Below are 13,451 nucleotides of genomic sequence, written 5' to 3'. Positions count from 1 at the left end.
AAATAACAACCAAGCTGCTCCCTGTCACCGCTCCCGGGATCCCCGTCCAGAGCAGCGGTGGTGTCACCATTATCACCACAACCGTGGGTGGCGTCACGGACAATAAATCCCCACAATCAAATCCCCTTTTCACTCACAGGCGAGGAACGCCGCTCGAGTCCCCGGGATCCGGCCCACCGCTCGAGCCACCACCGAGCAGCAGCAGCCGCAGCAGCAGCGGCAGCCGGACCCGAGCAGTGGGAGAGCGCAGCGTCCCCTCCTCCGCCCGCGACACTATCGCGCTCGGCATCGCAGCATCGGCTTGCGATGTCGTAGTGTGCAAAGGGCCCCTCAGAGCTCCTTTAGTACAGGAATTAGTGAGTGTTATGATATGTCAGAGGCTTGTTATCATATTCTATATATTTCTATTCCACAGGCCACAGGAGAGAGAAATTATCACATATTTTACTGCCTGCTTCTTGGAATGAGTGCAGAAGAAAAGAAACAACTAAAACTGGGAAAATCGACAGATTACAAGTACCTCACTATGGTAAAATACTCAATATATTTGAGACTTTTTGAAATTCTATAAATTAGTGTGTTACCTTCTTATAAATGAGCAGTTAAAGCGATTATACCCCAGCAATCTTGAGGGGCTAGTCTTGTAACAGTTTTTTTTATAGGAACACAGTGATCAGCCATTTTTGTCCAAGAAATCTGATTTAGTTAATTGAAAATTGTCTAAGCATGCAAGAACTTTAGACTTGTTTTCCTTGAGCAAAAATTGTTTGGTTATAACCGTTATTGAGAGAATAGTTATGAGTAACAAACTTTTATTCATTTATTTTAAGAATTTTGTCTAGCATGGAAAGTTCTGAACGTTTGCAAATCACTTTATAATGGGATTTATCTTCATTCCTGTAAAAAGTGTCTTCCAAATTCCCACATTTCCCCAATCTATTTGGATGCCTTTAGCTACATTAATATCAGAATATACTCATTTGTTGTACAGATGCTGGCAGTGAAAGGGTCAGCTCAGAACATCTCTCCAAGTCAACTAATAAGATTCTGCTGAAGATTGCTCTGACTAAGGCTAGGTTCACATTTCCGTTAAATTGTATCAGTCACAATACGCGGCTCTGGTAAACAACGGCATCCGTTTGGCGGATGCCGTTGTGTAAGGGCCAGATGGACGGGTAGACCCTGGAGGTGGATCCACTGGGCCGAACGCCCGGATGAGGGAAAGGAGTCCGGTAGCCGGAGCACTGTAGGTAGCAGGACAGTCCGTGCACTGGGAGAAAATGGAGAAGTCCCTGGGACCACGAGGTCACTGATGGTGGTCCGGGTGACGGAGCTCAGGTTCGGAAGCCGTGATGGTGTCAGGCGGGGTCCGGAACCGTTGGAGCGAGATGACGGGTCACCGCAGGGATCCGAGATGGTATGGACTGTCAGGATGGCAGATGGACAGCGTTCGGGGTTCGAGGTACCGCAGAACCGGATGGCGATGCAGGATCGGCTCTAGAAGATAGAGAGGTAAGTATCTCACAAAACACAAGGAGACCTGACTCCTAGCTTGGGAAAACACGAAGAACAGGCCCCGCTCCCTTGAACATTAACCCCCTATATACCCTGTACCTATGTGCATCATTTCCTGTAATTTGACACTGGCCCTTTAAGAAAGGGTCAGTGACCGCGCGCGCGCCCTAATGCGCGTGCGCGCGGCCCGGGTGCCAGAAGCCAGGGAAGGAAGCTGAGAGGAGGACGCAGGGGAGCCGGCCAGGACCTGGGAAGCCGTCGGGCGCCGGGAGCGGAGACCAGGGGGCCTGGGAAGGACGGGCACCGGAGGTTGGAGAGCGGGGAGCATGGCAGGTGAGCCGGGGAGCGGAACAGAGGACCCGGGGAGCGGAGCAGAGGACCCGGGGAGGGGAGCCGAGGACCCGGGGAGCGTGACAGTACTTCCCCCCCCACGCCCCCCTCCCCGCAACCGGGACATGAAGGCACGGATCAGAGGAGTGCCCACGTTCTCCCTGGGCTCCCAGGACCTATCCTCAGGACCATACCCCTCCCAGTCCACCAGGAAGAACTGCCGACCACGTACGGTCTTCATGGCCACGATATCCCTTACCGCATAGATGTCGTCCTCAGCAATAGGAGGAGGAGCCGGGCTGGCGGCAGCGGAGAAGGGACCAAGGACAACCGGCTTGAGCAGAGAGACGTGGAAGGAGTTGGGTATTCTCATTGTGGCCAGGAGCTGTAGTTTGTAGGAAACCTCATTGATCTTGCCGAGGACTTTAAACGGCCCGATGTAGCGAGGTCCCAGCTTGTAGGATGGTATCTTCAGTCGGATGTATTTGGAAGCAAGCCAGACGAGATCTCCCGGAGAGAAACACGGAGGATCTAGGCGTCTCTTGTCCGCGTGTCTCTTCATCCGCAGGGTTGCCCGTGCAAGGGACGCCTTAACTGAGTCCCAAATGGTTGTAAAGTCACGGAGTACTGCATCAGCAGCAGGGATGTCCGAGGACGAGGATACAGGCAATGGGACAGACGGCTGAAGTCCGTAGACGACATGGAAGGGAGAACTGGAGGAGGACTCACTGACGTGGTGATTATGGGAGAATTCTGCTCAAGGAAGAAGCGTGGACCAATCGTCATGATGGGCGTTCACGTAGTGACGTAAGAAAGAGGTCAATATCTGATTGACCCTCTCCACTTGGCCATTAGACTGAGGATGGTAAGCAGATGAAAAGTCTAGAGTCACTCCCAGATGTTTGCAGAGAGCCCTCCAGAAGCGGGAGGTGAACTGAGTTCCTCTGTCGAACACTATGTGTGAAGGAAAGCCATGCAAGCGGAAGATGTGATGTATATAGGCGTCCGCGAGTTCCTGAGCAGAGGGCAGTCCAGCCATAGGAACGAAATGGGCCATTTTAGAGAATCGATCCACCACGACCCATATGACTGTGTGTCCGGAGGACAATGGCAAGTCCGTAATAAAGTCCATCGCTATGTGCTGCCAGGGAACTGAGGGTATGGGCAGAGGCAGAAGACGGCCGTATGGCAGGTGTTTGGGTGTCTTGTTCCTGGCACAGGAGGAGCAGGCAGAGACAAAAGAGGCGACGTCCGTGCGCAGGGATGGCCACCAGTAATGACGTACAATAGCGCTCCATGTTTTCTTCTGACCTGCATGACCGGCTATTTTCGAGGCATGGCCCCAGTGTAACACTTTTTGCCTGTCAGTCTCAGAGACATAGGTCTTCCCGGGCGGTATCTGGGCCAGGGTGACAGGAGCCACCGGAATAATCTTGCTTGGACAGATGATGGGTTGAGATGTCTCTTCCTCCTGTTCCACGGGCACGAAAGACCTAGACAAGGCATCAGCGCGTACATTCTTGTTTGCGGGTCGGAAATGAAGCTGGAAGTCGAACCGGGCAAAGAACAAGGACCACCTGGCTTGCCGTGGGTTCAGTCGCTGAGCAGTCCGCAGGTATTCCAGGTTTTTGTGGTCCGTGTAAACAATGACAGGGTACACTGCTCCTTCCAGAAGATAGCGCCATTCCTCCAGAGCCAGTTTGACCGCCAATAGCTCTCGGTCACCGATGGTGTAATTGCGTTCAGGCGCGGAGAAGCTCTTGGAGAAGAAACCGCACGTCACCATCTTCCCGGAGGAGGACTTCTGCATGAGCACTGCTCCGGCTCCCGAGGAGGAGGCATCCACCTCCAAGGTGAACTGGCGGTTTAACTCCGGACGGTGGAGTACAGGAGAGGAGGCAAAGGCTCGTTTTAGAGCGCCAAACGCGGCGTCGGCCGCAGGTGACCAGTCCTTTGGATTAGCCCCCTTCTTGGTCAAAGCGGAGAGAGGAGCAGTCAGAGCCGAGAAGTGAGGAATGAACTGGCGGTAATAGTTAGCGAATCCGAGAAAGCGTTGGATTGCCTTCAGTCCAGAAGGAGGAGGCCAGTTGAGAATGGAGGAGACCTTCTTGGGATCCATCTGCAGTCCGGTATCGGTGATGAGGTACCCCAGGAAGGGGAGAGAAGACTGTTCGAAGACGCACTTCTCGTACTTGGCGTACAGACGATTCTCTCTCAGTCGCTGTAGAACCAGTTGCACGTTCTCTCGGTGGGTCTGGAGGTCCGAAGAGAAGACAAGGATGTCGTCCAGATATACCACCACACAGATGTAGAGAAGGTCCCGAAACACATCGTTCACTAATTCTTGGAAGACAGCTGGTGCGTTACACAGGCCGAAGGGCATCACGCAGTATTCATAGTGCCCATCGCGAGTGTTGAACGCGGTCTTCCATTCATCCCCTGAGCGGATACGGACCAGGTTGTAGGCACCCCGAAGATCCAACTTGGTGAACACACGAGCTCCTCTGAGCCGATCAAACAATTCGGGGATGAGCGGCAGGGGGTACTTGTTTTTCACGGTGATTAGGTTCAATCCCCGGTAGTCTATACATGGGCGTAGGTCACCCTCTTTCTTCTTTACGAAGAAGAAGCCTGCTCCAGCAGGAGAGGAGGATCTCCGGATGAATCCCTTAGCCAGGCTCTCTGTGATGTACTTATATCCCAATAGGAAGAAATATGAATTTTTTCATCCCAAAAAAGGAGTATTCACTGTCACATTAATACAAAATAATTTTATTGACATTTAATTTTAAACAACACCACACAATAAAAATAGTAAATTGCAGTCAAAAAAGTGTGTATATCAGGGTGTTGCGGTATCAATACTGCACATAATATCCAAAAAATGTCCAATGTTAAATCTGTGTTCAATAAATATCATTCCAGGTATTTAAAATGTCAAAATACATTTATAAATCAACCTTAGGCCTAATGGTCACTATATGATGTCATTGTCAGTGTCTACATAGCTCCGGGATGTTCAGTGCTGTATTGAAGTCTATTTATAATACCTCCTCCCATGCCGAGTCAAGATCACTGCATTCGATGTTACTGTGCATATGTGTCAACCAGTGTCAGCATTACAGCTCCACTATACATAATTAAAGTAATTTATGCGACAGACAAAGAACGGAGAGAGTCAAATCGGCATGAGCGGACGCATCAATTCCTCCAATCAGCCACCAATTTAATGAAAGAAAATTCATGTATATATAACCTGTTACAGAATATGCTATTTCTGCATATATATGATCAAAATCCCAGTGTACACCACCTCAAATCCTTGGTGGCCAAGACAGAGAAATAGATCTGATATGCAAAACAGTCAGAGCACAAAACTCCCTATCTAACGGCTAACAGCCATTGAACAACCCCGGAGATATCAACACCTTACTGACATCTGCTTATCATAATCCTCCTCCCACACCGTATCGCAATCACTCCATCAATTGTTGCTATTAGTATGCAGAGATACCTGTGCAAACACAGTGTGTCACTCTTTAGTAATTGTTACAGCTGACAAGAGATGGAGGAAGCGATAACGGCATACAGGATATGTAAATTAAGCCAAACGGACAAATTGGATTGTGTGCAAGGTTCCTAATGCTGTATCACAATGCCGCATTCCAGCAGCCACCTAGGCGACCGCTGTAAACACAAATAAGGACCGGCAAGGCAAAACCTCCGGTACAGTATGCTAGCATGGCATCATGCAAATAAAGCAAAGTTACCTCAGTACGTGCGCCGCAAACACCCGATCCCCGACACGTGTTTCGCTCCCGGCTTCTACAGGGGGCATGTCGGGTCACGGTAGCCACAGGGATTATATATGTTGAGCCCTCCTATCCGGGATCCTTTGGGCGCTTGCATAGATCCGTCACTTCCTATTGAAAAGGGACTTCCTGCCAGGCGATAGTGGAACGCATCCTGCGTGTCAAGCACCGGATATGTGCAGCGACGCAGGAGCGTCCCCCATTCTTACGCCTATTATTCAGTCCGAGGAAGATTTTGGATCCCTGCAAGCGCTCCGTCCCAAGTTATTGAAATAACGGTAAACTCAATCAGGCAAAAAGGAATGTCATATACACACACTAGACAGAATTATTACAAGAATGTGATTCTTATATGGCCTTCAGGCAGATATTTATATATGCTCCTCCTTTTCAAGCCCGATGCTTCATTCCTGTTCCAGAACAAAGAAGATAGCCCCATCTTGGATATATTCAATAACTTCTCAGTTTCATCATCTCATCATGGGACCAACATCACTATGGTGGGCATAAATTGGTATACACGTATGCAATTTATCTACAAAAAAATAACAAAAACAAATAAATATACCATATAACCACATACATATTTTTCCCCACTAACGAAAAAAAACCCAACATAAAAACAAAATTATATACAAAAGGAGGAGCATATATAAATATCTGCCTGAAGGCCATATAAGAATCACATTCTTGTAATAATTCTGTCTAGTGTGTGTATATGACATTCCTTTTTGCCTGATTGAGTTTACCGTTATTTCAATAACTTGGGACGGAGCGCTTGCAGGGATCCAAAATCTTCCTCGGACTGAATAATAGGCGTAAGAATGGGGGACGCTCCTGCGTCGCTGCACATATCCGGTGCTTGACACGCAGGATGCGTTCCACTATCGCCTGGCAGGAAGTCCCTTTTCAATAGGAAGTGACGGATCTATGCAAGCGCCCAAAGGATCCCGGATAGGAGGGCTCAACATATATAATCCCTGTGGCTACCGTGACCCGACATGCCCCCTGTAGAAGCCGGGAGCGAAACACGTGTCGGGGATCGGGTGTTTGCGGCGCACGTACTGAGGTAACTTTGCTTTATTTGCATGATGCCATGCTAGCATACTGTACCGGAGGTTTTGCCTTGCCGGTCCTTATTTGTGTTTACAGCGGTCGCCTAGGTGGCTGCTGGAATGCGGCATTGTGATACAGCATTAGGAACCTTGCACACAATCCAATTTGTCCGTTTGGCTTAATTTACATATCCTGTATGCCGTTATCGCTTCCTCCATCTCTTGTCAGCTGTAACAATTACTAAAGAGTGACACACTGTGTTTGCACAGGTATCTCTGCATACTAATAGCAACAATTGATGGAGTGATTGCGATACGGTGTGGGAGGAGGATTATGATAAGCAGATGTCAGTAAGGTGTTGATATCTCCGGGGTTGTTCAATGGCTGTTAGCCGTTAGATAGGGAGTTTTGTGCTCTGACTGTTTTGCATATCAGATCTATTTCTCTGTCTTGGCCACCAAGGATTTGAGGTGGTGTACACTGGGATTTTGATCATATATATGCAGAAATAGCATATTCTGTAACAGGTTATATATACATGAATTTTCTTTCATTAAATTGGTGGCTGATTGGAGGAATTGATGCGTCCGCTCATGCCGATTTGACTCTCTCCGTTCTTTGTCTGTCGCATAAATTACTTTAATTATGTATAGTGGAGCTGTAATGCTGACACTGGTTGACACATATGCACAGTAACATCGAATGCAGTGATCTTGACTCGGCATGGGAGGAGGTATTATAAATAGACTTCAATACAGCACTGAACATCCCGGAGCTATGTAGACACTGACAATGACATCATATAGTGACCATTAGGCCTAAGGTTGATTTATAAATGTATTTTGACATTTTAAATACCTGGAATGATATTTATTGAACACAGATTTAACATTGGACATTTTTTGGATATTATGTGCAGTATTGATACCGCAACACCCTGATATACACACTTTTTTGACTGCAATTTACTATTTTTATTGTGTGGTGTTGTTTAAAATTAAATGTCAATAAAATTATTTTGTATTAATGTGACAGTGAATACTCCTTTTTTGGGATGAAAAAATTCATATTTCTTCCTATTGGGATATAATCTGATTAATGGAGTGTCCATAGATGGATTTGACCTTTTGTGTGGTATTATTCTCTGTGATGTACGTAGACATGGCCCTTGTTTCGGCTGGAGACAGTGGATATATCCGTCCTCGAGGTGGTGTAGTTCCCGGGAGCAGGTCAATGGCACAATCGTAAGGACGATGTGGCGGAAGTACTTCGGACTCCTTCTTGTCAAAGACGTCCACGAAGGACCAATAGGCTGAGGGCAGTCCCGGTAGGGACTCGGGAACCGGAGGTCGCCGGATGGGTTGTATGGTCTTCAGACACCTCTCATGGCAAGAAGGCCCCCATCGAGTAATATCACCAGTGCCCCAGCTGACTGAAGGCTCGTGTGTCCGCAACCAGGGAAGACCCAGCAGAATTTGATGTGACATATGTGGGAGGACGTAGAGAGCGATGTTCTCGGTGTGCAGAGCACCGATACACAGTTCAAGCGGCTTGGTGATCCAGGAGATGGTGTCAGAGAGAGGTCTCCCATCCACAGAGGCAATCACGAGGGGCTTGTCGAGTGGAGTAACAGGCACCTGGTACTTGTCCACCGTGGCCTGCTGGATGAAATTGCCTGCTGCCCCAGAATCGAGGTACGCCTCAGCCGTAAACCGCGTCTCTCCCGTTGTTACTTGCACAGTCCATGTGACTGGGTCTGAGAGATTCCCAGCACCTAGGGTGGCCTCTCCTACCAACCCTAGGCTTTGGAGTTTCCCGGCCTCTCAGGACAGGCGCGTAGCAGGTGTGTGCCCTCTCCGCAGTAAAAGCAGAGACCCTTGGCGAGCCGCTCTGCTCGACGTTGTTCAGACTGTCGCACATGGTCGATCTGCATGGGCTCATGGACGGAGACACCAGAGGCCGTTGACTGGAGTACGGCGGGCTTCCGTGGAGGAGAGGAATGCCGTACCGGACGTCTCTCACGGGATACCTCTTTGGACCGCTCCTGAAAGCGTACGTCCACTCGAGTCGCTAGGGTAATCAGGGCGTCCAGGGTGGACGGTACATCACGTCCAGCCAGCTCATCTTTGATTCGACCCGATAGTCCTTCCCAGAAGGCGGCGGTTAGGGCCTCGTTATTCCACCCGAGTTCTGAAGCCAAGGTGCGGAAACGGATGGCGTATTGACCCACCGTCAGTGTTCCCTGACGTAACCGGAGAAGTGATGACGCAGACGCGGAGGCGCGTCCGGGTTCGTCAAAGGTGCTGCGAAAGGCCTGCAGAAACTCCTGGAGGTTCTTGGTCATAGGTTCCTCCTTCTCCCACAAGGGGTTCATCCACGCCAGTGCCTCGCCCTCTAGGTGAGACATGATGAAGGCGACCTTGGCTTGGTCGGAGGCAAACAGATGTGGCAGCTGCGTGAAATGGAGGGAGCATTGGTTTATAAACCCCCTGCAGGTCTTGGGATCTCCGGCGTACCAGGGTGGTGTGGCCAAACGCAGTCTGGAAGCATCCGAAGAGACAGCCACGGGAGCGGGGGTCGTGGCTTGACTAGTGGAGGTTCGGGATGATGAAGACGTGACTGCCGCTTGTAGCGTGGTCAGACGGGTGTCCACGGAAGTCATAAAGTTCAGCATGCGGGTCTGAACTTCACGCTGGCGTTGGAGTTCCTCATGCAAGGCCGCTAGTGCTTCGGCGGGATCCATGGCCTGTTCTTACTGTAAGGGCCAGATGGACGGGTAGACCCTGGAGGTGGATCCACTGGGCCGAACTCCCGGATGAGGGAAAGGAGTCCGGTAGCCGGAGCACTGTAGGTAGCAGGACAGTCCGTGCACTGGGAGAAAATGGAGAAGTCCCTGGGACCACGAGGTCACTGATGGTGGTCCGGGTGACGGAGCTCAGGTTCGGAAGCCGTGATGGTGTCAGGCGGGGTCCGGAACCGTTGGAGCGAGATGACGGGTCACCGCAGGGATCCGAGATGGTATGGACTGTCAGGATGGCAGATGGACAGCGTTCGGGGTTCGAGGTACCGCAGAACCGGATGGCGATGCAGGATCGGCTCTAGAAGATAGAGAGGTAAGTATCTCACAAAACACAAGGAGACCTGACTCCTAGCTTGGGAAAACACGAAGAACAGGCCCCGCTCCCTTGGACATTAACCCCCTATATACCCTGTACCTATGTGCATCATTTCCTGTAATTTGACACTGGCCCTTTAAGAAAGGGTCAGTGACCGCGCGCGCGCCCTAATGCGCGTGCGCGCGGCCCGGGTGCCAGAAGCCAGGGAAGGAAGCTGAGAGGAGGACGCAGGGGAGCCGGCCAGGACCTGGGAAGCCGTCGGGCGCCGGGAGCGGAGACCAGGGGGCCTGGGAAGGACGGGCACCGGAGGTTGGAGAGCGGGGAGCATGGCAGGTGAGCCGGGGAGCGGAACAGAGGACCCGGGGAGGGGAGCCGAGGACCCGGGGAGCGTGACACGTTGTTTCCCATAGACTTGTATTAGTGGCGGATTGCAACTGATGACCTTGCGTTGCATCTGCTGCGGCGCGATCAGTCATTTTTGGACTGACCGCCGGGCGGAAACAACGCAGAATGTAACATTTTTCGGGCCGTCAAAATTACCGCACCGCTCAGGAATCCATCTCAATCCTTCACGCTTGTAATGTATGTCTATGGTGCTGGATTCCATCGGAATCCGTCTAACAACGGAATCCAGCGCCGGATTCCATCATGCTCTACTGAGCATGCCCAGCATGTTTGGCACACCCACTGGGCTGTCCCAAACACAAACGGATCATGACTGATCCGTCAAAAAACGGATGCACAGCGGATGTAACGGGCGCGACGGATCAGTTTTTTCACAGGATTCCTGTGAAAGGAATCCTGTGAAAAACACATCCGTTGCGTTAGTTGACATCTAAAAACGTCTGATCCGTCGCTGATGGACCTGACGGATTTAAAACAACGGAAATGTGAACCTAGCCTAACACAATACAAATAGAAGACAGGTGCTGACCCTTCCCCTGCTATCATCTCATCTGTACTCAAAATGGGTATGATCTGGTATAAATATATCTGAAGGTAGTCAAATACAAGTGCATCTCAATAAATTAGAATATCATCAAAAAGTTAATTTATTTAAGTAATTCAATACAAAAAGGGAAATTATATAGAGTCATTACACACAGAGGAATCTATTTCAAGTGTTTATTTCTGTTAATGTTGATGATTATGGCTTACATCCAATGAAAACCCAATGAGCCTTCAGCTCGTCTGAATTGTTGGGTCTGGTGTCTCTTATCTTCCTCTTGACAATATCCCATAGAGTCATAGATTGGTCAGGCAAATTTGCTGACCAATCTAGCACAGTGATACTGTGGTTATTAAACCAGGTATTGTTCCTTTTGGGAGTGTGAATAGTTGCCAAGTCCTGCTGGAAAATTAAATTTCCATCTCCAAAAAGCTTGTTGGCAGAGGGAAGCATGAAGAGCTCTAAAATTTCCTGGTAGACTTTGCTCTTGATAAAACACAGTGGAGCTACACCAGCAGATAACATGGCTCCCCAAACCATCACTGATTGTGGAAACTTCACACTAGACCTCAAGCAGCTTGGATTGTGGCCTCTCCACTCTTCCTCCAGACTCTAGGACTTTGATTTCTAAATGAAATGCAAAATTTACTTTCATCTGAAAACAACACCTTGGACACTGAGCAACAGTCCAGTTTTTTCTCCTTGGCCCAGGTAAGACGCTTCTGGCGTTGTCTATTGGTCATGAGTGGCTTAACACAAGGAATGTGACAGTTGTAGCCCATGTCGTGGATAACGTCTGTGTGTGGTGGCTCTTGAAGCACTGACTCCAGCAGCAGTCCACTCCTTGTGACTCACTCCCAAATTTTTGAATGGCCTTTTCTTAATCTTATCAAGGCAGCAGTTATCCCGGTTGCTTGTGCACCCTTTTTTACCATACTTTTTCTTTCCACTCAACTTTCCATTAATATGCATGGATACAGCACTCTGTGAACAGCCAGCTTCTTTAGTAATGACCTATTGTGGCTTACCCTCCTTCTGGAGTGTGACAATGACTGCCTTCTGGACATCTGTTAAGTCAGCAGTCTTCCACATGATTGTGTAGCCTACTGAACCTGTGGCGCCCTGGACAAGCCAGGGCGTCACAGAACTACACCAACACACCCCACACCCCGGTTAGGCACATCTAGGTCAAACACAAAATCCTTGTTGCCTCCCTCCAGGGGCTGATGTCCACACCAGGGGGTGGGCCAGGCGGTTGGTCCCGCCCACCGAGGAGTTCACAGTCCTGGAGGCGGGAAAAGGAGAGCAGATTAGTTTTGAAGTTGAGGAGTGAAGTGGTAGTGGAGGAACAGTCTGATGGCGTCCGGGTGTGTGGCCCGGACGGTACAGCAAGGTTGGCAGACGGTGGTGACCGTCTGCAGGAGAGGTTAATTGGAGCAAACCGTATGGACCGTGGACGGGCGGTGGCCCGGCGGTACCGGATCGGAGAGTAAAGAGAAGCCAGCACCATCCGGCAGGGCTTACGGACCCCGACCAGGCTAGGAGTCGCCGTAAAACTGGTCAAATCCGTTAGCGAAGGGAACCTCCGGGGTTTCCCAGCAGTCAAGACCCGATTGAAGTCAACAGCTCACACCGTAGAGGGAAACACAGTCACCGCCAAGGCTACAGTTCCCAGGGGCAGAGCCTGCGGGCAAAAGGGGGCTCCTTCAGCATCCATCCAAGCTGGGGAGCGGGTTACCGGTGGGAAGCCATTGGAACCGTAACACAACACAGGTGCAGGGAAAGGCAGTCACCATCAACCTACCGGGAGCAGAAACAACCGCGGCCGCCTGTGGGACCCGTCCATCCAGCCGTTTGTTTGACCAGAGACTCCGTGTGAATTACTGGCTGAGTGAGTACCACCGTGCCGTGCGGCACAGCGCTGCCCCCGCGACCCTGCACCTCACCAGGCCCCGTAACCCGCCTGCCATCTAATCCATCCCTACTCACTCACCGTGCCCCGGGACAACCAACCCCCTACCCACGGAGGGGAGAACCAACATCCAAGCTGCTCCCTGTCATCGCTCCCGGGATCCCCGTCCAGAGCAGCGGTGGTGTCACAACCTCACCACAACCGTGGGTGGCATCACGGACAATATCCCTAAACCCAAACCACCCCATTTCACTCACGGGCGAGGAACGCCGCTCGAGTCCCCGGGATCCGGACCACCGCTCGAGCCACCACCGAGCAGCAGCAGCGGACCCGAGCAGTGGGTGAGCGCAGCGTCCCCTCCCCGCCCGCGACAAACCAGAGTAAGGGACTATTTTAAATGCTTAGGAAGCCTTTGTAGGTGTTTTGTGGTAATTATTCTAATTTTCTGAGATAATGACTTTTGGGTTTTAATTGGCTGTAAGCCATAATCATCAACATTAACAGAAATAAACACTTGAAATAGATCCCTCTGTGTGTAATGACTCTATATAATGTATGTATTTCCCTTTTTGTATTGAATTACTGAAATAAATTAACTCTTTGATAATATTCTAATTTATTGAGATACACTTGTATATTGGGGAAAAAGCAGGTATTTGGAAGCCACTTACATGCAATTTTTTTTACAGAAATGAAGACATAATCTGAAGTTTTGATGAATTACCGCCCATTGAGTAAAATCACCTATGTAATTTACTGTT

General features: G+C 50.0%; 1 protein-coding gene across 1 annotated transcript in view; it reads left to right on the top strand.

Moving 5' to 3' along the window:
• Positions 1–13,451, top strand: part of MYO7B (myosin VIIB) — a 266,503-nt gene that overhangs the window by 113,942 nt on the left and 139,110 nt on the right. The window contains exon 8 of the mRNA XM_075340840.1: positions 416–529. Within this exon, the coding sequence (XP_075196955.1) occupies positions 416–529 (114 nt within the window). The remainder of the gene's footprint in view (positions 1–415; positions 530–13,451) is intronic.

This window comes from Anomaloglossus baeobatrachus, chromosome 3 (assembly GCF_048569485.1).
Source record: "Anomaloglossus baeobatrachus isolate aAnoBae1 chromosome 3, aAnoBae1.hap1, whole genome shotgun sequence".
In the NCBI taxonomy this organism is placed as follows: Eukaryota; Metazoa; Chordata; class Amphibia; order Anura; family Aromobatidae; genus Anomaloglossus; species Anomaloglossus baeobatrachus.
Note: the sequence above shows the minus strand (reverse complement) of the source record. Positions and strands in the feature narration are given on the sequence as shown.